At 34.2% G+C, this 26,799-nt stretch overlaps 1 protein-coding gene across 19 annotated transcripts in view; it reads right to left on the reverse strand.

The window, feature by feature from the left end:
• Positions 1-11,851: 11,851 nt before the first annotated feature.
• LOC148603461 (uncharacterized) overlaps positions 11,852-26,799 on the reverse strand; it is a 77,345-nt gene continuing 62,397 nt past the window's right edge. For 12 of the 19 annotated variants that reach the window (XM_088553571.1, XM_088553573.1, XM_088553569.1 and 9 more), the window contains 6 exons: positions 23,942-23,998; positions 23,106-23,438; positions 22,359-22,388; positions 20,525-20,644; positions 14,677-16,442; positions 11,852-13,942 (listed from right to left, as the gene is read on the reverse strand). In XM_088553571.1, the coding sequence (XP_088409697.1) occupies positions 13,901-13,942; positions 14,677-16,442; positions 20,525-20,644; positions 22,359-22,388; positions 23,106-23,438; positions 23,942-23,998 (2,348 nt within the window). In that variant the 3' untranslated portion in view covers positions 11,852-13,900. The remainder of the gene's footprint in view (positions 13,943-14,676; positions 16,443-20,524; positions 20,645-22,358; positions 22,389-23,105; positions 23,439-23,941; positions 23,999-26,799) is intronic. The other 7 variants (XM_088553576.1, XM_088553577.1, XM_088553581.1 and 4 more) reach the window with 5 other exon arrangements.

Raw genomic sequence — 26,799 nt, forward strand, 5'->3', positions numbered from 1 at the left:
AAATCTTCTACCATGCTTGATATACCATCTGTTTTGCAGCTAATCTATTTTTAGCCACACGCGATCTTGATTTTGATAAATAGCAACCTTCTTTCAGTATATGATATGTTCCAGGTGATGTATACACCACACTTTCATTAACTCAATTTTCTTCATTGTCTGAATGAAACCTGACGCTCTGTTTTTAATCTTCTTTTAAGTTCCATGCAGTCATTTTAGACAGTCGTTTTTAAAACAATCTGTCTGGCTTTCACAAATGTTCAATAACTTTATTTGTTTTGTTTTCCCCTTTTTTCTTCTGTCGTCTATTATTTAACCATCAATCAAGTTTTAAATCCATTGAAAGGTTGGCAATCCAATTTTTGGCTTAATACTGATTGCTCTCACGTTGACCATCACAGTCATTTTCAAATTGCATCCAATACATTCGTAATTTGTCTGCGTTGTTGATGAATTGTAATAAACTGAGAATTTCATATTCACCCCGCTCGCACATCTATTTCAGTCTTTGACATGGTAAGATCACAAATGCAATTTATTAAACATAAAACACTCCATAATGTTAGTTTTAGCTAAAACCCCGAGGTTAAATCCGACACTCCGACTAAGTCCATTGCGTAACACACAATCCCCTATTATTTCTGGTCCGCTTCGCAAAGCTCCCATTGTACAATCTCAGGTAGAAGTGGCTATTGATAGTGTCGCTGTCCTGTTCTGCACAGTGGGGACATTAAATATAACAATATTTCATTAACTTCTATAAATATTCAATAATTAACTATTATCGCCTTGCTATAGAGGAAAGGATACATTTATACCCCAGCTGAAGATCAAATTACAAATTACTGTAATTTATCGGTTTTTATTAGTGGCTCCATAACTCGTCGGAGACTCTTACAAAACAAGAATTTCTTTGGTATCGGAGGGGAATTCAAATATTTGGCCTGGTGGACTGATAGTGAGCGAGAGATAACAAGATGGCGGATAGGGTTATTATGGACTTAACTGATAACTTGAACCATAACAATGCAGATTGACTTAGATATAAAAAAAAAAAAAAAAGAACAGACTGAATGATATGGAACAATGAAAAAAAAGGAAATGATTTAAAATACAACTGAATGAATATAATGAAAAATACACTAAAACATCAAAAATCAAGATGTCAAAACACTCCCTGAATGTAAGATATAAGGTTTAAACCGGGTGTTATTAAACGACACGTGCTAAACGATAACAAATAAACTGGAAAAAAAGAAGTAATTCACAGTCGTACAGACAAAATGGAAAACATTTGCCTCACAAAGTAAATTGAAGATAGCATAATAGATAAAAAGACGATATTGATTAATACAAGAAAGATAAATAGCTAGCACTTCGAGATATGGAATTAACAGACTGATTTGGATTACTGTTTTGTATGTCCCTTATCAAAATTAACGTTATCAAACTGTTTCCTGGGCAGATAAAAGGAAATAATGATTAAATTATAGCAGCTTGAATGCCAGTTGAGATGTCAGTGTTTTTAAGATACTACCGGGTTTTCAGTAAGTGCATTTGGGATCAATGGCCAAATTGAAAAGAAGAGTGGAAAATAATTCATTTTTTCCTCTAGTTTACCGATGTACATTGAATGAGTATAAAGGTGACAGATACTTTCTTGTAAGTAATACAGGTGGAGTATCTTGTGAATTCTTACTTTTATAGACAGAAAAAAATGCATCACTGCTCAACCGCCATGCTTTTTTTCAAGTTTCAAGATACTTGTCATTTTAAAAGGGCTGCTTTAGAGTTTACATCACATAATATGGGGTACGAAACTCGTCTTTCTGTGTTTTGACGATAAATATTGGCACTCTACAAAACTGTCTAAAACATGATTAGTCCCACTCTTCTGAAAGCATTATTGATGCACTTAGGTAGAAATATGTTTACATTTCATTTCAACAAATTCCCTGATATGCCAATAGGACATTGTGATATCAGGACGATCACGGTTTACTTGATAAATACTAGATTGACCACACCCACAATAACTTTTACTTACTATGGAGTCTAGAGTTACTTCAATAAGCCCTTTCGTGCTGCATGTGGAATAGTCGATGATTATGCTCATCAACGTACCACAAAAGGGTCCATAATGTCACACGGAGATTTCACTTCAAAATGTTCATGCTAATTCAACATATATACAATATGTGTTTTAAAATTCTAATTACTCGTATGTATTTAAGGGATGATGCATTTTCCATAAACACGCGAGATGAAATTTGGTCAATGATTCGCCCAGCGGCCTCATTCTATGACTTCCTCTGATAAATTAAGCTAGACTACATATAAGTGTACAAACAAAGTAAATGATCCTATATATATAAGTTCAATCTGTTGATGCATGTATGAATGACTACATTAATTAATGTTTTCTTCATTGATCAAATTTTATTCATATTACCAGAGAAAATACCTTTGATATCATTCTTGTTCGGTCGGAAAATTTCTAATAAATGTACTTTGTGATGTAGAGTAACTACACTCATTTCTCACAGTTTGTACATCATTAATTAAACTGGCTACTTCGTTCATACCTGGCTTGCGTCCAGACGTAATGGTCACTTTTAGTAGTCAAAACATCACCTTACATTAAATATGTATTCTGACGAAGCTGTACTCAATAAGTATCCATTCACGAAACAAAATTATTTTCGTCTTACTTTCAAGTGAGACCGTCTATATGTGCTTGACCTGTTTTCATATCAAAATATACAAAAATAAAAAATAAAAAATTATTTTCATCGAAATGGCTTCAACTGCGTTTCCATTCAGTTGCAGAAGACGAAGATGTTATTGAATGTCGATAAGTGTATTGTTAATATCATAACAAGCATGTATGCATATGACGATACTGGGACAGATAATTTAGAAAAACACAGATCGTCGGGTAAAGAGCAGCGTTTTCAAAACAAGGACCGCACTCGGTAAAACCTCCTACAGAAATCAAACTGCTGCAAAAAATTCATCAAGTACTCACATCTGACGCGAAAACCAATAAAGGTTTAATGGGAAAGCCTGAAATAGTTGATTTGAAATATGACCTATAATATTTGCAATTTAAGCATGAATCGTTCATCAAAAACGTTCTCTTAGTATAACCTTTGGTATTTGTCATGAAATTGATTTTCAGTTATGAAATATCTGCAGATTTTTTTTAAAAAGTATAATAGTGTGTTTTCTGTTACATGCTAGTAAAATTCAGAGAGTACTATAATGGGTTTCCGCATTTAAAAGTTATCAAGTCCAAACTCAATATTTAATCTTGCATATTTGCATTTAATGCATGAACAGTTCATCTAAGCCTCTTCTCTATGCTATTATCTGCATTTATTATCATTTAAATCGGAATATGTGCGGTCTACGGAAAATTTTACGATGAAACTCTCTTTCGCTCGGATGCTTGGACGTACACATTATCTTGTTTAAAAAATACTCGCTGAAAATTAAAATAGGTGATAGATTGCATGAGTAATAAAGGGAACCAAGGTTATATAGGTAATCAAAAGAATGCAATCTAGGGACAAAGACGAGACGTGGAAAACAGACACGCACAACAAAGAACATAAAGTACTTAAAATCATACATATATAACAACAAAAGCAAACGAGCCAATCAGACTCCACCACAAACTGGAAGCATGGACCAGGTGCACCGGTAGGGTAAGCGTCCTCTGCTGTTCTAGAAACACCCGCCGAGTTGCTCATACAAAGTCAAGTCCAGGGTAGACGAAAGAGGAAAGGAAAACTATGACACGTTGAACAAATCAGTTTTCATGGTGCAGATGGATACACCGTAATGATCCACGAGTTCGTGAGGACGACCATAAAACGTCTTTAGTGATGACTTCAATTTTGTAGCAACATAAACCTGTTCAAGAAGCCTATTTGTTAGAATTCTAGCGCGATACAAAGAGTCTGCGTAGTTTCGGCAAGCTCTGTAATAAAATATGAGTTGGGATATGAACACTCCATACTGCATTATCAATCTGACACAAATCTGCTTCAAAATCTGTCTTCAGTGGTGCTATCAAAAAGGCAAATAAATTACATGGAATTTGCAGCCGGTTTTGATAAAGGTAGACTTGAAAGCATATACTTACAACGTCACAAATATATATTTGTCATGTAGAGTATATTTTCTTTCCTGTTACTTGCTGTGTTGTCTTGCTGCCTATGTACTATCATTAGTTTCTCCATCGGTTCTCTTAGTTGCAATACTAAAACATTAATTATTAATTCGGTTTTCGATGTTTGTTAGTTTTGTTTTATTTCGTCCTCATCTTTTTTCTTTTGTTTCTGTTACCATGTTTGTATTTATCGAGAAGGAGTCCAAAATGAAATTGCTTTGCGGCAATAAGGCTTGACTATAGAACTGTGGTCAAACATATATAATTTTCTGAAGTAACTGGTACAACTTATTTGTCAGTCACTTTGTCACTTTGGGTGATTCTAGGGCTCAATATCTGTATTATTTTCAGGAACTGTCAAATGTCATGTCTTGTCTGCTCAGTGTCTGGAGCTAGAAGACTGGTACCTTATTAGGGGGAAACCAGTGTCATCATCTGGGGACTGACCAAAATCCACCCCACCTATTTTGGCGGAAATTATATGTCTAAAAATCCTAATAACCTGATGCAACATAAACTAGAAATTAACACTCACAAGACATAACTTCGCACTGTGGGGTTACATACATGTATTTTAACATACATTTGTACATTTCTATGATACAATTCCCTCTCTTGGATGTACGATCCCTCAGCACATACCATACCTTAGAGTGCTTAACAACATTTGCTAGCATTCCAAGAAACCTATGCACAACACCCCCTCCCTTTTACCTGAAATGCTCTGGGGTCGGACTATTGGGAGAAAGTGAGGGTCAACCAGAATGCAACCAACCGACAAAACAATGCAGTCTATTTACAATGGTTGGGGTATTTACAATTTCTTGGGGCACTAAATGAATGCATCAGTTTGACAAGTGGGGCAGATGTACTGCTCCCTGGACTTTGTGTCCAAGGACTGTGTGACTCATTTTAACCAGAATCGGACCCATATTAAATAGGGATCCTTACATTTGCACCCTATTTGCCTACCTAATGGGACGTCGACTTTCTCAGGTACAATAGTACACCAGTGACTATTTTCGGTCTTTAACGAAAACTCCAAGGGTAATTTAACAAGTATGGTAAAACCCAATTTCAAAGCTTGGGAACTGTGATAGTAACTTTATCAGTATGCGGAAAATTACATGACTGTATAAAGGGATTTGAAAATATTGTTGGCATCAAGTATGTGGAACTTGTTTTATCGTTTGCAACATAGTCTTAAATCTTTTTCCTTGAATTCTGGAACTGTTCTCACACAATACATTTCTTACAGCTACAGTTCCTCATTTTTGAAGTGTTTAAAGCCTGCTTGTGCATCTCAAGTGATGGGGTCCCAGTGTGGTCGTCTACTTTGGTGGGCTTTAGACTTTTTCCTTGGGTATCTCCCATCCCTGATTAGGTAAACCTAGCGGTATTGTTGGAGAGTCTACTTTGTGTTCAACACTTCTGATGGACATAAGGCCCATATCATGGGACCCTTGTTGGATGTGAATGGTGATATCAGCATGTGGTTGAATTGGGGGATCCCCTGTGTTTTCATCACCCTCGGTCGGCATAAAATCTTTCCATGGGACCGCTCATGTTGTGAATGGGAATACTTGGTGGCATTGGAGAATCTCCTGTGTGTTCGTCACTTTTGATTGACATAACTCCATTTCCATGGGACCGCTCATGTTGTGAATGGGAATACTTGGTGGCATTGGGGATCTCCTGTGTGTTCATCACCCTTGATGGCAACGAGTCCTTTTTATTGGACCTTTCCCTATTCAAATTATTCTGAGAAAAGATATCTGGTTGCATTGGGGGATCACATTTGTGTTCATGCATCTTTCTTAGTGACTTCAAAGCCTTTTGTCCGACTTTCATGATAGGCTAGAAGTATTGGGATAATGTCCCTACATGCTGTTGCCCCAAAGAAACATTTTCCTACTTCCTTATTGTTGTTTAAGGACTTAAACATAAAATGAGGGTGACTTCTGCAGAAGTGTCCACTATTGCCGACACCACCTATCCCTAGATCTTAATTGGGATTCGTAACATATTCCTTCCCACTACATGCCGATATAGTCTCAATTTCCCCTTTATTTCCTCCATCTTTGATTTCAAACCTCCCGCATGGTTTATAGAATCCTCCTGCGCCCACCCCTCTTCCACCCCACCAATACCCTGTCCACTAAAGTTCCATGGTCTACCCCGCCCCCCACAAGTGATCCCCTTCGTCATCCTTGCATTTCATTTTTGGCTTACCAAGATTTATTCCGAGGTTTGGGGAGTTGGGGTCCCCGTATGCTCCTTATCTTCGCCCCATTTCAATCCTTTCCTCAACTCTTCAACATGATTCTTTGCTATTAGGTGAACCTCATGAAATACTTCTTTGTCTCCGTTGGAGTCGTGTGATAATGTATAGCTACCTGGGCTCGCTGATCTGAAATACCCTGTCATGCGCTGGTTAAATTCGTCACCTACGGCTGAACTAGAGTTAAGTGTGCTAACTACTTCAGGACTGATAGACCGGGTCACCCGCACGCCTCTTTTGGATAAAGGACTGTGATGAAGGGTTTGGCCTGACAAGCAGATCTTGGTGGAACCTCTGGCTGAGTTGGGTCTTTTCTAACTTATGTCGGGACTGCCTTGTACGGCTTTGGCCCTTCCTAGAGAAACTGGTCTAGGGTGGGTAATTCTACCAAGCGATTTAGCCTCGGCTCTGGGTTGGGGGTTGAATTTTACCATAGGTTGGACCCTCTTGGAACTAGGTGACTTAATTATCCTTTTGGGGCCGAAGTCATTCTGGAGAAATTTGTCTCTCCCGGTTGTATAAATTGGCTTCATGGTTGGGTTGCTTCTTTAGAATGGACCCCTGCCCCGTCAGTGTATTGCCTGGCCTTACATCTTCCCTACAGGTGTGATTTTTTTTGGTTCTGGGGTCGGGCTCAGGTCTCGTGACCTGTTTAACCGCTTGTTGGAAAAACTAACACTCTTTGGCTTTGGGGATTCAGGACTGCTATTGAGACATTCCCTTTTAAAGTGGCCTTTCTGCTGGCAGTAAAAACAGTTGCTCCCTCTAGAGGTTGGGGAAGGGCTCCTAGAAACCGGGAACCTGGGTGGGCTAGCCGTATTAATGATCAGAGTTTTTAACTCCTCGATTTTCCCATCCTGGCGTTCAATTTCATATTTGCAAGGTGCACGATTTGCTTTCCCTCCCCCTTCTTCAGTTACACATACTTGGGGCGGCTCTCCCCTCTCTGAGCGGGTGTTCCACCCTCGTTCTGGACCTACCATATTAAATTCCTTTCTAGGCCCCCTACCGTATATAGCTTGATGGTTGTAGTGAAACCAGCGCATTTTATCAACTGCTTCTTCAATGCTGGCGGGGAGAATATTTAAAACGTAGCTGCCTGCTTCTTTGTCTGGGGTACCCTGGCAGAGTTTGAAAATTGCCTGCTGATACATGTTGCGTTCTGGGAGGGACCTGAATGCCTTTTTTGAATGAGTTAATACTCTGTCTCTCTAGTCTTCGAGAGGACTCCTCTTGGGCTTGTCGGGAATTGTTAAACTGCACTTGGACTGTCTCTAACGTTTCTCTAACTTCCAACATCGATTTCAGATTTTGTTTTATGTATACACTCAAAACACATACTTGGTGTTATTCAGCAGTACGTGTAGAAAACGACACAGAAATGAACAATTAAAGATACTGGTACAGAATACCAGTAGAAAAGTGATTAAACATACTTAATGACATATCATAACTTGTCGGGTATTTTGTTATGAACATAGGAAGTATTTTTATAAAACATTTCAAGCTGCATTAGCTGTCATTTCGTAAATTTTTGTTTCTGTTGAAATATACTTCAACTTTGAATTATTTCTAATAAATTGCATTTTTCCTGTATAACTTCATTTGATATCTACAAATACAATACATTAAATACATGAAATATGAAACATGAATATATATTTAATGTCTTGCAAGACAAAAAAATCGACGTAGATAAATTCGTATGCATGTGACTTCTGGTGACCTTAATCCGCGCATGTGCTGTAAGGGTCGCTTCTTTAATAACAAACATGATTGCAAAGCGAAAGTGGTTATTCGACGGTAAGGAAGACCGACAAACTCAAGCCTTAAAAGAAAAAAGTTCGAATATAACGCAAGGATCCTTTTGAAATTTACCTGTTGTGATATAATGTAGCTCAAATATGGTCATTATTTATTTGAGAACTAATCAAGAAGTAGATGAAATGAAATGAAAGCAACACACATGCTTACCTGTGCATCCCTTATTGTTATTTTTTACAAAGGTTAAAGTATTTTCAACCCAGGTGAATGTCCTGTCGGCAATCTTCGGAAGTAATGGCGAAAAATAATCAGATCAGAACGTCGGATTAAAAAAACGTTTTCACTATATTCTGTAGGTACATGTATTCGACATTTATTGCTTCAATTGCATTACTACTAACTCATTTCATAGAATCAGCAAATTTCAGTAGAATCAAAACTGAACAAATTTGGCAGCTAATACGGTTTTAACATAATTCTAAGACGGGCTAATAATAAAAAGAACCAAAGAAAACACTTAAAACCTAAAATTAGATTATGTACATGTTTATGAAATGAGAAAAGCGAACTTAATTAAACTGACCAGATGCGCCGGGAGGGAAGTGCACAACATAAAACACAACAATTTTTGCAATCGGGTGAAATTCGGTGTCATTACCTTTGCAATTAATTAGAAAAAAAATTAGCAATGGAATATATAGAAGACCAAACCTCTTTGCATGTGCATCTTTACTGTACCTACATCTTAGATGTTTAAGTATTGTTAATGTTGGTGGTACATTCGATCGTTAATAAACAAGCGCTATACTATATCAACTGATTGTTACATCTTGGACGTCACCTACATGACATTCGCATTTAAAACTTTTGTTATGTAGCGTATTTATTCACTTATTTTTTTTTCCGTGGTTAGTTTGATATCTTGTTTCTAGATAGGAATCTATCGTCTATGTAGAAAAATAAAAAAGAGCTGAAGTTCAGACTTCCCTATTCGAAAATTAGACAAGAAAAGACAAATGTTATCCATCATTCATCTGCATTTGGAGACAACTAGACGATGTTGTGGATTGGTATCGTCTTGTTAGCTATTTTAATCCGCACTTAAAGGAACACATATCTGGATAAAAAAAGATGAAGTATTCATAAATTTTAAAAGTTGCCATGGTAGAAATACCGAATCCATTTCGTTTGTAGATGATGAAATTTCGTGATGAGAAAAGTACACGACAAGATGCAGCCGAATATATATGCATACAACAGTAATAACATGCGATAGATCTGGTGTCGTGTTGGTTTCGCCAGTTTGTATCATCAGGTAAAGTAGTTATTGACATATTTGACATATTAAAGACCATGACCAAGCATGCGCATCGAAGGTACTTTAAGAATTGTGTATGACGTAGAGTTCATTAAATTAGCATTCTTTTTTTTCTTTTCTTTTTTTCCTTTTTTTTTTTGGTGGTCTTGAGGTATTGGTAAATGAAACAACCAATTACAGATGTATGCTCCATGTCGGGCAAAATTCTATTTTTCACGAGTTTTATAATTTTCTTATTTCATATGTAGCAAAAATATATCCAGCTGTTCTTTTTTTTTTTTTTTGTCTCTGAGTTTTAAAAGGGGCCTTTCACCTTGAAGCAAAATCATGCCTAATTCCAATCCACATATGTACAATAAGCACTAAAAGCCTACGTGATTTGTTCACGACAGACAGGACGATCATATTGAGAAAAAGTTCAATATCGAACCTCTCTTATTATTCAGATACGTATCATGTCCTCGTGTTTATTCAATATACATCTATCAAAGGTCTACGAAGTGAAAAACAAATATCAATTAAGTTCAGAAAACAAGCAACTAATGGACAAGCTACAAACCAGATTAGGATCAAATAGGAAATATTACAAGTCATGATTCTTTAATTGACCTTTCATATTTACTGTTAGAGGATAGATAGTTTAATAACATCACATTCTATCGCCCCGGTAAACAATAATGAAAGGGGAATTATCGATATATATTAACACGTACATCAGGTGGTGTTAATGGGTTTCCATGAACAGGTATTCATAAAAGAAAGGCAGTTCTGATGGCTTACTGCACATGACTGATAAAAATCAATGGCAACTACATGTTAGCTATAGGCTAACAGGAGCGGGTCAAGGATTTCAAGTTAGGAGGTGCGGTGTTACATGTAATAGAATAAAAGGCCGAAAAAAGGAAGGCAAGAACATTTTAGTTAGCCATGCCAAAAAACAAACAAAAAAAATTGTTCACAATTTTAGGAGGTGTACAACGACACACCCGTCCTTTGATCTGTGAATAGTTAGAAAGGCATTCAAAACTCAGTTATGAAAAAGATAAAACAGAAATGGCCGACGGGGTGGTGGTGGGACACAAAATAAAAATAATCGCAAAAAACACTTATATCGAACCGTGCTCTAGGAGCACAGGTAGGCTAAACGTTAATCCAACAACCAAATGGAGCCAGAATTTCCAACCTACACGTAGTTCGCTATCCTCTTAATTTCCTGCTTTTTATAACTCATCTAGTGACATATAATATCGGCAACAAGTATACTAGTAAAACAGCGTCGCTTTACTACAATGAACAGACGAGTTTACCCGACGACTAAACTAAAACATCAAGTAGTATGGGAACAGGACTACCTCTCTTTCCGGTGTCTTGCAAGAAACAGGAACTGTTGATCATTACGTGGCTCTCGAGTTCCCCCCAGATTATTTGTTGGCTTCGTGCTGCTTGGTTTTGAGTATATTTTAATTTTCCCTCTTCCTTGTTGTTCATCGTTATCATCTTACATGTTCTCGAGCGTGGTTGTGTACGTTGTGTTAACGCATTATATTTGGAAGGTTACACTGCAACATATTTATCTTGGATGTAACATGCTTTCTGATTGGATAAATAATTTTGTTCATTTAGACCAAATTTTGTTATGTGACCGTGGCGTCATCAAACTTTTTCGATGATTAATTAAATTGTTATACTAAAATTAAATTATAAGTATTGGCTGTTGTATTTCTTTGGTCTAGTTGAAATAACATCAATGTCCGTGGTGCACACTCTAACCTGAAAAGATCTAGAGATATATTCTATGCTAGATATCAATACTATTAAGCGGTTTGCTTAAGTATGACGTGTATTTAATATCCGCTTTTTTCAACTTTTATCGTTTTGTAAATTAAGGAAACACCAAGCCCCGAAACAGTGTCTGACGTTCGAAATTTACTCTAGAAGAGACGGAACGAACGTTTGCCGCTGCATGGCGCTTAGGAGGACACTAACATAACATGTTCTACGGATGTAAAATAAAATGTGCTATAAACGATACTATCTGTCTGACCAGAAAAAAAAAAACAAAACAGATACCTTGGGCTAAATCCTTTTGCGGTCTCAAAATGAATTAATAAGTCACATTCCCCAAATTAAATCCCAGCCATCCTTTTGTGGTATGGCATCTCATTTAAGATTTATCCACTAATACTAAAGTTAAAGGGACATGAAATGCCTACTGTACACCAACGATGAGGACATCGTCATAAAACCACACAATTAAAGGACCGCAACAAATGTTTCTGTGACTTTAATGGCATCCCTGAAGAAACAGTACTTATGTAAAATTTGTATAAATATTTTATTATTTCAGCCTCTTCTGAAGCTGTATTTTTACATATTTAATTAGAATATTAGGTGGGATTTGCTTTAACTTCTCATATAATACAAATTTTTAACAAATAATTATTTTCATAAGAACCAATAACTATTTGCATATATTTAAGTATCTGAATACATGGATAATTTTTTTTATATTTACAAGAACTAACTTTTTGGAATGACTGTATTTTTGGAAATGTCCCTTTTCTCGGAATTTCCTACCCATTTCTAACAAGTGGGAGGCTTCTCTATATCACAGGGTTGAAGAAACTAATTTCACCAATTTTAAGCCAGTAATAAAAAATTTACAATTCACGTGACTTTTAACTGGCCGTGATTAAATTTTTTTTGAGTTTTCCCTGCCATTTTAGATTTCCCCAGTTTTCTATAGATTTGATAAGAGAAACCGATTCTCTTTCAGCCTAATCTTGATTAAATTTATCTCTTCACTTTCTATGGTAAAATCGAAATTTGAATAATAACTAATTTAGAAACAATATAAATCATAGGTTTCATTTTTCCCAAATATGAATTTGTTTTAACAACTAAACCTGATTTTATAAACAAACAAATGCAAAATTTTGCAAAATCCAAAGTAACATACTGTTAAAAAAGAATAAAAATTGTAAATTCTATTTGAAAAAGTGGGGAAAAAACAGGTCAGAACAACACCTGACACATTCTTACACATTTCTTTCCCAACCATGTGATTAGAAAAAAACCCATTTTCCACTCACGTATAGATACATTTGTTCTCACTAAATACTGGAGTATTGTATAATCTAAGTAAAAATATATACTATACAATTACATTAAATATCAACAAGTATCACAGGTGTTAAAATATGTAAGTTTTCATATTTACAATAGCTACATCATTCATAATTGAAATGAATATAAAAGGAGGTAAAATGTACCCCTGTGGAATGAAAAATAGCACAAAAAATATTTGCCATACATGTTCAAAGACATATAAGCTTCAAAATATAACCTACATGATTTTACATTGCACATTTTACTGCCAACTGGCCGTACTAAATGAAATAATACAGAGAAAGACATCAAAATGATGATTTAAAATGTGTATATCAAATCAAATTTAAAAAATCCAAAGTATAGTTTATTTTGCCTATAATGTAAAATTTTGATATTTTAGTATTTTTAAACATTTTCATTTGAATGAAACTTATTATGTAAAGACAAATTTTCCATATTTGCAGAAGTTTAAATTTTAGTACTTTGTGTAGAACTTAAATATAATGCAAAAAATACTACACTTGACGAAAAACAAATCTAAATATAAAATAAATGTTCCCTGTATACAACAGGCCACTAGTATTAACATGAATTATTTGTAGAGTAAACATCAAGTTTAATGTACACCATTATACAATAAGATGATGAAAAGCTAAATGCCATAACAAATGGTGCTAGTTTCTTTTGATAGTCTTCACCTTAAAGACTTTAAAACTCTGAATGTTCTTATCGAAATTTCCAGATGCGGCCATCCCGTTTTTTTCCTTCAATAAGTCTTGAAGTAAAATATCAAGATGCAGAAGCAACATGTCAGCACCTTTCATTATTTTACTACATTGTATAATCCTTCAAATTAAAAAAAGTCATAACCCTGCAAGAATAAGCTCAACGAAAATTTGTATGAAATTAAGTTGACATCATATAAAAATGATAAAAAAAACTGCAAGTCACATGACTATACACCAATACTTCAGCAATACTGCAGCTTTACAATATGCTATTACATTTGACAGAAAATATGGTCAGTTCTGAACACCTTTAACTGTCCTTGTACATTTCAAACACAATGCTTGATTTCAATGTCTATCTAATGCATTTTTACAGATTAGAGACTGGAAAGCCAGTCAGACATTTGGCTGACTTTGATTTAGTAAACACAAGGGACATAACTCTTTGTAAGAGTAGACAACTCTCATGTTTCTTGTAGCACCATAGTAAGTTATGCAGGTAAAAGTAACAGCAACCCAGGTCATGGAATTCCAGAATGCCAATGGGTTTTGTTAACAGGTACCTGTCAATGTAAAATAATTCCTGTTTATATGAAATTACAAAAGCAAAAAGGGGTTAAAAAAGCAAAATTGGCAATTACAACATTTATAGAGCCAGTTGTATGTATTACTAGGTGATTGTGAAGTTGATATTGATGAACACAACAAACAGATTTTCAGATAATGTATCTTTCAAAAAACAGAACAACAAAAAAGTAGTTTGAGACTTTGGCAAAATTGGCAATTACCTTATTTTTTTTCCAGAAAATACATTTGTATTGTACAGCCTAATAATTGCAAATCAACAATGATGAAATCATCAACAGTGATTTTAAACATTTTTTTTGTCTCATTCAATGAGTGAGCATAAGTGTTAAAATGAATTGTTTAGTAATGATAGAAAATGAATAAAATTGGAAAAAAAGCATGCTATAAAAATGCCATACTGAAGAGACCACCTCAAAAGGTAATTTAAAATTATTTTGAACGTAGCAGACTTTAATCAACATAGAGGAAAAGTAATGATTCGTTACTGTATATTTGTCACATACAAAACTAAAGAGACAGGTGGTTTAAAACCTTGAGGTAAAATCATTCCATGTAAATATTTTTGAAAATACAAGAAATGTGTGTTTTGAGACAGTCCCAAATACCAACAAGCATACATGCATGATTACAACATTACCAATGAATATTAATGTAAGCATCCAAGTCAGTCAAGAGTTTGTTTTGTAATACGTGGGACATTTGTCCTCACCTTTTTCATTGCACTTCTTCCGCCAAAGTTTCTGATAGCAATCATCAACTCCTCACGAGGGTCCAATTTTGGTTCAAATAACTTTTTAGATTTGCCTTTAGACTTTGGTTTTGTTTGTTCAGTCGTTGTGGGCCCCCTATTTAACAACTGTAAATTGTTCGTTAACTTTCCATTTGGAAGAGCTGGAGGGGGAGGCACATTTGCAGGTTTTGTTTCAGTCTTGGTTGTGGTTTGTTCAACAAAAACTTCTTTTTGTAGATTACTGACTTTGCTTTCCATAGTTTTGGGTTGTGGTTGTACATTAAGAGCTTCCATACTATCTTGCATTGTCTGAAGCATCTGTTGCTGCATTTGAATTTGTGACTGCAACTGTTGTTGTAACTGACGACTAGTGTCGTCTGCTGGAATTGCTTGAGTGGATGCCAGCAGTTTTTTGTTCTGCTCTAACTGAACTTGCCACATTGAACATTGTTCTTGTAATTGTTTGTGTTGAGCAGAAAGTGCCTCTTGAGGATCTATTGGGGAAGAATCAGCTTCTACTCCAGAATCATTTACCGATGCTTTTCTATATGAAGTTTCTTCTACCGTGGAATTTTCTAAATTGCTACTTGTGGATGAAGTTCGGTTCATAGAATCATTGTCTAATTTATTAACACTTGAATTCATTGTGAACACAATTTCAGTTTTTGAAACTTTGACACTGTCCTTGACTTCATTATTGAGTTCAACAGACCCTGAACTAGCTCTAAATGCTGGCAAATTTAACATTGATATTGATTTTGTTTCAAATACATGTTCCACTTCCCCTTCTGAGCTTGGTGAGAATCCAAGTTCTGAACACTTTGTTTTGACCTCTCCCCTATGACCTCTAACTGACCCATGTTCAGATATCATACTCCCATCATCTGTTGTTACTGTATGTTCTTTAGTGGGAGTTACAAAACCATCTTCGTTACTTACACCAAAATTTGATTTAATTTCTTCCAATGTAGAAACAGTGTGACGTTTTTCTGGTGTACTTTGAAACGGTGGTCTAGATTTTGGTTGCATTTTTGGTTTTTTTCTCATGAGAGAAAAGTCCACTTTGTTCAAGTCATCAAATGTCAGCACAAACTCTTCCTTTTCCTTCGGCTTTTCAGGTTCTTTGGGCTGAATTTTCTCTTCCACTTTAATCTGAGACACAGGTTCCACATCAGGAATTTTCTCAACCACTGGTTCTCGTTCTGACAGAACAATTTCCTCTTTGACAGACATTGGTATTTCTATTATTTCTGTAGTTGTTACCACCTCCTCTTCATCAGGCTCTGTCATAACCTGTCCAGAAAATGGAACAATTTCAATTGTCTCTGTAATAACTTCCTCTTCCTCCTCTTCATCAGAATGAGTTACGTCCCCTTTCACATCATTTTTATCTGTAACCTCTATGGGGGCTACTATTTCAGACTGAAATTCTGGAGGAACTGCATTGATTTTGAAATCATATGTTATTTCAGAGACCTCCCTATTAGAATGTGAGAGCATGCCTGAATCAGTAGCATCACTTTCATTCGATTTTGGCTCAGAATAATTTTCTGGAACGTTTTCCATTTCAACAGAATCATTAACACCATCTTGAGGAAATATATAAACGGCATCATCTGTTTTCATTTCACTATTTATTTCCTCAACTTCAGCATCGTTTTTGTTTTTAAAACGATCAGCATCAACAGTCATTTCCTTCATCTTTTCAACAAATTGTGCCATTTCATTCTTATATTCAGGTGTTTCTGTGAAAAGAAAAAAAAATAAACATGCAAGGTTAGTATAATTTAATCACCTGGACCAGGCCAAACAAACCATTGATCAGTGGTAAAGTTTTCCACAAAATAAGTTTTGCTAGTTTGGTTTTAAACAGTTATTTTGTAAGTTATTACCCATAACTATGAAAATAAAAGAAAAAAAGAAATTTAACAAAGAGTAATCAAGGGAACCAATGTTATAGCGGATATCAAAAGAATGTAATCCAGGGACAAAGACCAGACATGGAAAACAGAGATACACAACAAAGAACATAAAGTAACTAAAATCATACATACAAAGTAACAAAAGCAAATGAGCAACTCGGACTCCACTAAAAACTGGGAGCATTGACCAGGTGCACCGGTAGGGTAAGCGTCCTCTGCTTTTCCAGAAACACCCGCCGAGTTGCTCATAAACAGTAAATTCCAGGGTAGACAAACGAGGAAAGGAAAACTATGACCCAATGAATAAATCAGTTTTCATGGTGCAGATGGATACACCATAATGATCCATGAGTTTATGATGATGACCATAAACCAAAGCTATAAAAATATACATATACTGGTGTCATATAACATATGATATCTTAACCCGGGGTCAATATATCATTTGAAATATTGACCCTCGGTGTCATACGATATTTTAACCTCCCTGCTGCAATAAATTAACCCCAGTATTATGTAGTTATTACATATGTTGGCTTGAATAAATCATACATTATTATCTAAAACAATCCTAGACAGAACAGGAATGTGGGTTTGAAAAAGTAAAATTGTTCTGTATCATTTTAATCAGTATGATATAACAGTAGAATTTTCAACTGGAGCCTAATAAACTGATTCCCTGTTGCATGCCAGATACAATCAGGTTTAATAACAGGTACTGTAAGGGTTGCTTAAAATATCTTTGCTTTTGACACAACTGGTTACTGGTTCCCTGCATTTATTGTAACAAAAGATATTTTCACATGTAATACCATGTTTTATAAACTAGAGACCCAAGAGAGCCTGAATCGCTCACCTAGTTAAACATTTGCTTATTCCAAAAACTTGAGGAATGAGGCAGGCTAAGTTAAAACTAACTTAATTGTCAAGTATAGTAAACGCTTTTAATGGCATTTTTATGACCTGAACCAGAATTTTGCTAAAGGCAACAGTTTTTGAATTATTTTCAAAAAATGTCTTCCGACCACTTTGTTCAGTTTTTTAGTACAGGCAACCATATCTTATCTTATATCTTTGCAAAAGGTAACAGTTTTTGAGTTACATGCAATATCAATATGCTTATAAGGCAACAGGTTTTGAATTTGATCATGGATTAAAAATCACATAAGTCAATTTGAACACATACCCTATCGAACAAATATGCTTATTTTCATTGAATGATCATAAATGGTTTAAGAGAAGAAGATTATCAAAGGTGTACATATTTGGTTAAAAAAATTCAGAGGCTAAAACTCCTACTTCGGTTGACGAATTCTTTTGAACATTTCAGCGCAAGTCCATTATGTTAAATACTATAATTACCCAGCTAGAATTTTGTTAAAGGTAACGGTTCGTCAGTTAATTTAAAAAAAATTGCCTTGTGATGCCCTTGTTCCATTTTCAGTGACAAAGACTATGTTTTTTCATGGATCAAAAATTCTGAGTCATTTTGTGTGAGATATCCTATGGAACAAATATGCCAACTTTCATTGAATTCTCTCAATGGATTTTGAGAAGATTTTCAGTGGCAGGGAAAAAATGCAAAAAAAAACTGTTTCAGGGGCCGTAATTCCTATATTAATTGATGAATTGTTTTGAAAATTTTGGCATAGGTCCATCTCATGATGCTGAACAATATTACCTTGCCAGAATTTGGTAAAGGCAACGGTTTCCAAGTTATTTGCAAAAAACTGCCATCTGATCCTTATGTTCTATTTTTAGTAACGGTGGCCATGTTTTTTCATGGATCACAAATTAAAACGGTCATTTTGTGTGGGGTACCCTAAGGAACGTATATATGCCAACTTTCATTGAATTCTGTGCAATAGATTTTGAGAAGATTTTCAAAGTAGCACATGCGAAATATGCAAAAAACCTGTTTCAGGGGCCGTAACTCCTACATCAGTTGACGAATCGTTTTGAAAATTACGGCATAGGTCCGTCTTATGATGATGAACAATATTACCCTCCGCCAGAAATTTCTTAAAGGCAACGGTTTTTGAGTTATTTGCAAAAAATTAAAATCTGACCCCTATGTTTTATTTTTAGTAACAGCAGCCACGTTTTTTTATGGATCAAACATCCCAACGGTCATTTTGTGCAGAACACCCTAGGGAACAATCCTGCCAAGTTTATTACCTGTCAATCAAGTAGTTTAAGAGGAGAAGATTTTTGATAATTTGTTGAAGACAACGACGGACGCCAAGTGATGGCATAAGCTGACTTGGCCAGGTGAGCTAAAAAGTATTAAAAAATCTGAAAATCTGGAAAGATGAAATCTAAATACAAGCTATAATCATGTGTACCTGTAAGCCAATGTTCGTCTGAGGTTTGTGACCCTTAATTACTGACCTTTGACCCTTCAAATTTCATTTATAAAGGTCATGGATCTCCAAACTTTTTAATTGGCACTCTATTGCGATTTTTTTTAATTTCAAGAAGTGGATTTGAAATTAGAAAAATCCTTGACCTTCCACTCCGGCAGTATATTTGAACCTTGACTCCCTTCTTTCTGTTTAGAAGACCTATGTAATCAGCCAATCAGATATCAGCTTTCATTCTACTGAAAGCATTATTCAATAGATTAGCCTGAGGACTCAGTAAAGGTCACTTGAGCAGAAAGTAGGACTGGCGTGTAGTTACATTCTACATGCAGTGACTGAATGGAACAATAACATGTAATAGATCTAATTCTAATTAGACTGACCTTCAACGACTAGTAGATTGATAATGTCTGTTATATAAACCTAATCAAGTTATTGTAGGAAATTTGTGGTGCTTTTCAAAGCAGATACCACTTATTTATTCACCATTTGATCTCATTATTTATAAAAAAAATAATTCCTAGAAATTATATGTACAATAGACTATAAATAATTTGCAAAATGGGCTGTGAGACAGTACCTGACTCAAAAGATGAATGGTTAAGAAATTCCCTGAGAATTGTGTGTCTAAAATTATAGACCAATCTTATGTCACTCCATTTATTTCTATTTTATCACGTAACTATAAAAATGGAGATGCTTACCATGTCTTCAAATAATCTATTGCCCTAATATTGAGTTAGTAATAAATATGTGCATTTATGATTGCTATCATGATAGAGAGGTGTATAGTGTTAGGAGAGAAAGGAGTACATAATGGCAGCAAGAAACAATGCATAATGGTGTCTTTGTTAAAAACTACTGGTATCTTAAACCAAGAATTGTAAAAACATAATTCAAACATGAGCCAAACTAATATGATAAAACATTAAGTCATTCCTGATATTATTTAAATATTAGCATTTAATTCCTGGATACCAATTTTCGTGGATAGAGTTCACGGATTCTTGAATTTGTGGTTTTGAAGTTTTCAGTATACACATCAATGGAATTCTCCTTTTTGTTGGGAACCAAATTTCATCGTTTGGCCTACCCACGAAAAGCACGAAAATTGGTACCCCCACAAATAATAGTACTTTCACGGTACATACGTACTTGGATTTCCAGAGAAACTTTCTTAACTCCATAATGGACCTATGATACTCAAAGAAGTTTCAAGTTCATTCTTTCTTCTTTAGAAAGTCATATACAAACTCATTGCACTTAAACAAGATTCCATAAAACCAGAGTAAAGCTCCAGCTCAAGTAGAAAAAAATTTTCCTTCAGATCTAAAATACTTTTAGCAAAGACACCAAATGCAGGAAAGGGAAATCCCACCAATGCAAGCCATAGAAATTTCAAAAGATAAAAAACACCTATATGTATTAATTACCAATTAAACAGTATGAAAATCATCAAGAAAAATTAAAAAGAAAACTTCTCCATGTTAGAGGCGATGAGGCACTATTATGAGACGAACACACTGTCATTTCCCACAATACCTTGTTCTGCCCGCATCACTTCCTCTTCACAAACGGCAATTGTTCGCTCAAAATCCAAGCTTACGTCATCGACAGTATTAACTGAACTGATACTGGTTCGGCTTTCTGCCCGACTATGCACTGTTAGGAAGGGAGAAAAACAGAGGGTACATGTCAACAGATTAAATAAGCATAGATCATGCATGCAACTTCATAGATCTGTGTAGCTTGCTGGGGTATACGTAGACAATTCATAATTAAAAATAAATCTGGGGTAAGTAATATCAACATTTATATTTACTGCTATCATTTGTTTTAAACACCAACAGTGGAGATTAGCTATCAAGTCTGATATTCATGAAATATCAATTAAAAAAAACCCAAAAAAATCAAATCGTAAAAAAAAAAATAAAGCAACTTATAACAACAAAAATCAATAAGTGATCTATTATCATTTTGAATTATCTCCCCTTGACTACACAGATCATTTTTTAGACCCCCAATCAGTCATCATGAAAAAGATCTAACAGAAAATAATTTGTTTCTTTTTTACTTAGGTTTTCAAACTTTCTGCATTGATGGAACATGCAAAGTATTATCCAATTAATCACAATTCATTTTGTTTTTAACACATGAACCTTGATAAAAAGGAAGCCAATAGAGAGAGGCTGTCCTTCCAAATAAAACAACAACAAAAATATCTTTTTGTAGTTTTTGTTTTAATTTTTGCAAAATAACTGACTGGTTGCCATGGAAACACAACAGAACATAGAAGGATTATACACAAGACACTGGTACATCTATATAAATATTTTTCAGTATATTTTACATTGTAATTATCTCATTCTGAATTATATATACATATCTATAAGTTTTTCATGAGATGTACTATGTATGGTCCATATTTATATATAATAATTTTATGATTAAAAAGAATATTCCCTTTTCTAGCAATTGAAAAGAAAATGTGCAAAGAATGTATGACAAGCATTGTGTTTGCAGAGCTAAAACAGCTGTGCCTAAGCACAAGATATGCATAATACAGGAAATATTTTCTAATCAATTTACTGCTTTTTAATTAAACTTTCAAAAGATATTGAATGCAACAGTAGGGCCAAATTAACAAACAAAAGATGTGTGTTCCTTTTACCATACCCATCCATAATAACGACCCAAAAGTTTTTTTGTCATTTGTCAATAAGTACTGTTGATGTCAGAATCTTTCTCTTAAAAGACTCCATGTAAATAAAAAAAAAAAACACCTGCCTCACCTATTTTTGTCAAAGGTGTAATAGAAATATAACAAGAATAGATATGGTGTATATGATAAAGAGACAACAACCCCACTAGGATGAAACACATGTTATTTTTGGCTTAAAAGAAAAATGCTTAAAAATCTATAAAATTCTTAAAATTAATATATAATTGAGTGTTTATTATAAAAAGGTGCTAGAGATTCTATAGTCTATTACATATTATATAAATATGTTGCAGAATATGATATATATTAGCTAAGAGGAATGACAGATGTTAGAAAGGAGTGCTTGAGAGTTTTTGTTGCAAAAAATGGTCTTCTTAACATAATAAATATTGAGGAATTTTTATATCAAAAAGAGGAAAATGTAAAACACAAAAAAGATCTGAAAATGTCATTATTTCAGAATAAAAATCTACCAGTTTGACATCTTTACACGACAACAAATACTACTGACATGTTCAACTTCAAATTCATTCCATGACAATTATCATGCATTGGGAATTCAAGACAGCCATACTTGCAACACAGTAAAATTTAATCACAAACTTGCATAAATTGTGAAAAAAAAGAGAAAAATTCACACAACATATATCCTACCATCATCCCAGTAAATAAGACTGTCAAGTCCTGATTGACAAAAAATGAAATAAGGTTTTATTATGTGTCTACTCTTAACTATACTGTTCAATAAACCAATATGAGATGTAGTCCTTTTAATTACTGTTGAATAAAATACTTTTACGAATATATAAAGCTGCATTTTTTACGGTTTTGCAATGAAAATATAATCTAACTATCGGTAAAGAAGTCTTATTCTTTGTAGACACAAGTTCTCATAGAAAGTTCAATATCACTCTAGATGAAAATGCATGTATTTTCAATGAAAGTCAAAGCCAAGATTCCAATTCTTTATTTTTTCCCTCCCATTGAAGACTACTTTACCAAGTAAAGATTGTTTTTTACTTATAAAGTTACATTTTAAATCTACAAAAGTGGGTACATTAAGAATATTCTACTGGTAAGCAAGGTTTAATCAACAAAAAAGTGACTACTAGTCTGAATAATAAATAGGCAAGACATTCACTTTTTATGAGTCTTCTTGTTCAATTCTTTATAAATTTTAAGTATACAGTGAAATCTGTCAGTATCAACCAAAATTTTCAAGTTTAAACAGATTAAAATGCATTGAAACTAATGAGGTTTAAAGTGATTGGCTTTAGGACAGGTTTAACTGTATGAACAGAGAAATATCAGAATCATTTGGAATAAAATGTACCTGCCTACTTCTAACTATGGTCTTCTATTATTTACCAACTATCTTTCACTTTTCCAATATATACTTACTACTGACAGGAGATTCTGATGAGCTTCTTGTACTAACAGGCCCATAGGAGGTGCTATCATCACTTGTTTCCACACCCACATCTACAGTATCAACCCGCCCACTCATAATCATATTATAATCTATTGGCTCAGAGTCATCAGGAGGAGGTTCTGTTGGAGGAGGAGGAGCTACGAAAGCACATGGTCTAGGTGGGTGTGTCAACTGATCTTGGTCTAAATCTTCACTTCGTAATGAAGTGTTTTCAACCATCATGGCTTCACCACTCACATCAAGTTCTTCTAAGTTTTGATCCAAATTAGCCAGTACATCATTTATTGCAGCTTCTTCATCTTCTATGAAGAAAAAACCAGATGAAATTACTATTAAATGTTAAAAAGCAAGTGAACACAATTTCAACATTATCAGATAACCCACATGCCAAACCAATGAAATACTGTTATAATTAGAATATTGTCAATAGATTTCCTGATTAAACTTAGCAAACTCTCGTGCAATTAAAATTACTTAAATAAGCACTCTGGTTAGTACAATAAGATTAAGTTCCTTATTGTTAAATATGTCATAGTGAATAACAGCAGCCTTAAGTCCTACTTTAGATGAAGAGTAAGTGTGAGTTGAGTGAATAAAAACCATACACAAATTCTGCTTTTCTTGTGATAATTCAATTGACCATGAATTATCAACCAGTCTCATTTATGTGCACATGTATTTGTTCCATGCAATTTGTTTTTTCACTCAGTTTTACCATTGTGCCACAAACCTATTTACTTGAAAAACTAAACTACAGAATGACTGTGAAAGGAAAGTATACATTTGGAAAAACAGTGTTACTTACTCTTCTTAGCTGCAGGAGCGGTGATAGATTTTGATATGGGTGGAGGTGGAGGTTGGCCTAAAGATGAGAAATGTACAATTGGAAAATCACTGCAATTCACTACAAGCATGGAAAAAGCATCAGAACCTCTAAGAGCTTGTAACCAAAGATTTCATAGGCCTTTCTTGTTACTTTGACAAGAACCTTGTAAAAGCTTAATGTTTTCATATCCATATATGATTTACATTTTGACTGAGAGGAGTAACAGGGCTGGAGGTACTTTTTGACATTTATCTGTTTCCCAAAAAATTAATGAAATACCCATTACCACATACTCTGACACAGGTCCAAACAATGAATTCAATATCTTGTTCAAAATATGCATCCAAATATACCAATTTTTTGCTGGCCTATGCCAAATCTTGAGCTTCAGTTATTAATGGTACTGTGGTAATATTGCCTATAATTTCAAAATGTATCCTTTACATACCTGCCAATTTATACAATTTAAGCGTGTTTTCACGATTTTGACCATTTGTCCTGCTAACATGATTCTTTTGGCAAAATTTGTCTCAAAACCCAATTTTGTCAAGATTACCCAGAAAAATCCTGATTCAAACCCCTGAATTTGTGTTTCAAACACATTTCTTAAGAGCCATCAATCTGACAAAAGGTGTTAATTGCTGTCTAAACAGGCACATGCTGTTCAACTGAAAAAGGCCCTTTCTTAATGGGGTGGTCATACATTACAACAGTAAAACCCATACAGTTTGCAAAATATTTAGCGAAAATGTCCTTTCACACATCTTGCCTTAAAAAAACCCATGGGGATTTGTCAAAAGTTGGCAGGTATGCCTTAAGTGATAAAGGGAGGACCTAAAATTGTTGAATTCATAGGGAGAACAGCAATCTAACTCATTTGTTTGTTCTATAATAAAGTAACCCACAGTCAGCTCCTAACAAACCATTAGAAAGTTATTGTGTTAATAGCAATGTTCTTCTTAAGCAAGCTTTTTGAGTAAATCTGATTAAATAATTGACAATAGATTAAAACCATGAGAACTGTGGTTACAAACTCTTTACTAGCACTACAAGTCTTAAGTATCAGTCTATCCAAGAATCATGCATGGGTAGTTTATTTGTCAAAAGATCATGTATACAACTATTTTTCATGACATCAGTACAATGCCTGAAGCTTACTACCTTAATATCAAAATGTAAATTTCAGACATTTTTTTATTTCAATCATCCTATTCTTATTTTGCATGATTCTTAGGTAGACCAGCTTTGAAACATCTTCTCGGCTCTATTACTGTCAAGGTACTATTTTCTCCCTAGATGTACTGTATAATGGACTACATGTATTTTGGCAATTTTGAAGCAAAAAGATATACAAAAAAAATTGTTTTTTCTAAATTGGTTGATGATAAGTTGTGCATTAAGTACATATGTTCAGAGCCTCTATTTGCTGGAATTTATTTTGAAGTTTTTAGATAGACTGCTAAAATAAGCCAAAATTTGTACACTGCTAAATTTATCGGCTACATGGTATTCACAGGTATCTAGTTTTGAAAATGTAAAATTAAAATTTCCATGTACAAAAATCATGACAAAACCATGAAAATAAGTACATTTATCTAAGGATAACAGTCCTTCTACAGTAATCATAGCACCTTCCAAGAAACAAATATCTTTGTTGCCACTTTTAATTTCATGCACCATGCAAATATTGGTACATGTACTTGTATGTTTTTATATACTTCTATTTCATAAAAAAAATTCTAACAATAATAAAGCTTAAGTCCACATTAAACAAGACTATTTTTGTTCCCAGATTTGTCTTTTATTTGTAAGTTACAAATTCATAATTTTATGTAACTCATAACTGATTAAATCTAAACAAATACAAGCCAAATCACAAGAAACTTCAGTTCTGCAATCTGTCCAAAATAACACTTTCTGGCTCACTTAAAATCATCCAGTTTACATTACTTATTTCTGCATACATAGATTGCAGAATAAATAACTACAGCTGCAGTAGCATCATAAGCCATAAATTTTCAAAGATTTCATAATAATGAATTTAATGATTCTAAAATATACCTTTACTATGGTTTTAGTGAATTGTGATTGTTGTGGTATGTTTTAATGCAAAGATAAGCCAAAACTAATTATTGCAAAAAAGGAAAAGAATGAATTTTGTAAATCAACAATCACAAAAAAGAACAAAATTTAATTTTCAAAATTTATAGTAAGGCATAAAAAAAATCATGTCTGCCTCCTGCTACCCTACTTACCTTATTTTTGTGCCAATCATACACATGCCCAACATTTAATGGCCATTTTGAATCAAGCACCGTAAAAGTCTCGATCATTTCACCAATAACTCTATTTAAAATATTTTTTCTAAAAATAAAATAATATCCCTACCTACCCTATTTTTTGTTGGTAGCAGGAAACAAGACTGTTTTTTGTTTTTCCTTTTTTATAACAAACAGTTTTATTTTTATATAAATTTTACAGAATTCAAGAAAACTATGCATATCATATCCTCGTTGGATCAAAGAAACCCATCAAACTCTGTCAATGCAAGTCATTTAAATATTCCCTTATCTTCAAATAAATAATAATAATATAATAATAATAATAATTTATATTTCCTATCAATATGTGTACCAGTATTACCAGTATTACCAGTATATTCAAATGTCATATAACGGCAGACATTATAGTAATTATAGAGCAGGCTTTCACCAACTCTTTGTACAGTTAAAGTGTTTTGGAATTTTTCTAATTGCAATTTAGTGATGATTTTTTTTTTCAGCCAGAATCATCCAATGAAAGGTTATGTCTTAAATTTTAAGAATATCAACCTGCAT

The sequence above is a fragment of the Perna viridis genome, chromosome 11 (assembly GCF_037379345.1).
Source record: "Perna viridis isolate PV_CMFRI_1.1 ecotype Kerala chromosome 11, ASM3737934v1, whole genome shotgun sequence".
Lineage (NCBI taxonomy): Eukaryota > Metazoa > Mollusca > Bivalvia > Mytilida > Mytilidae > Perna > Perna viridis.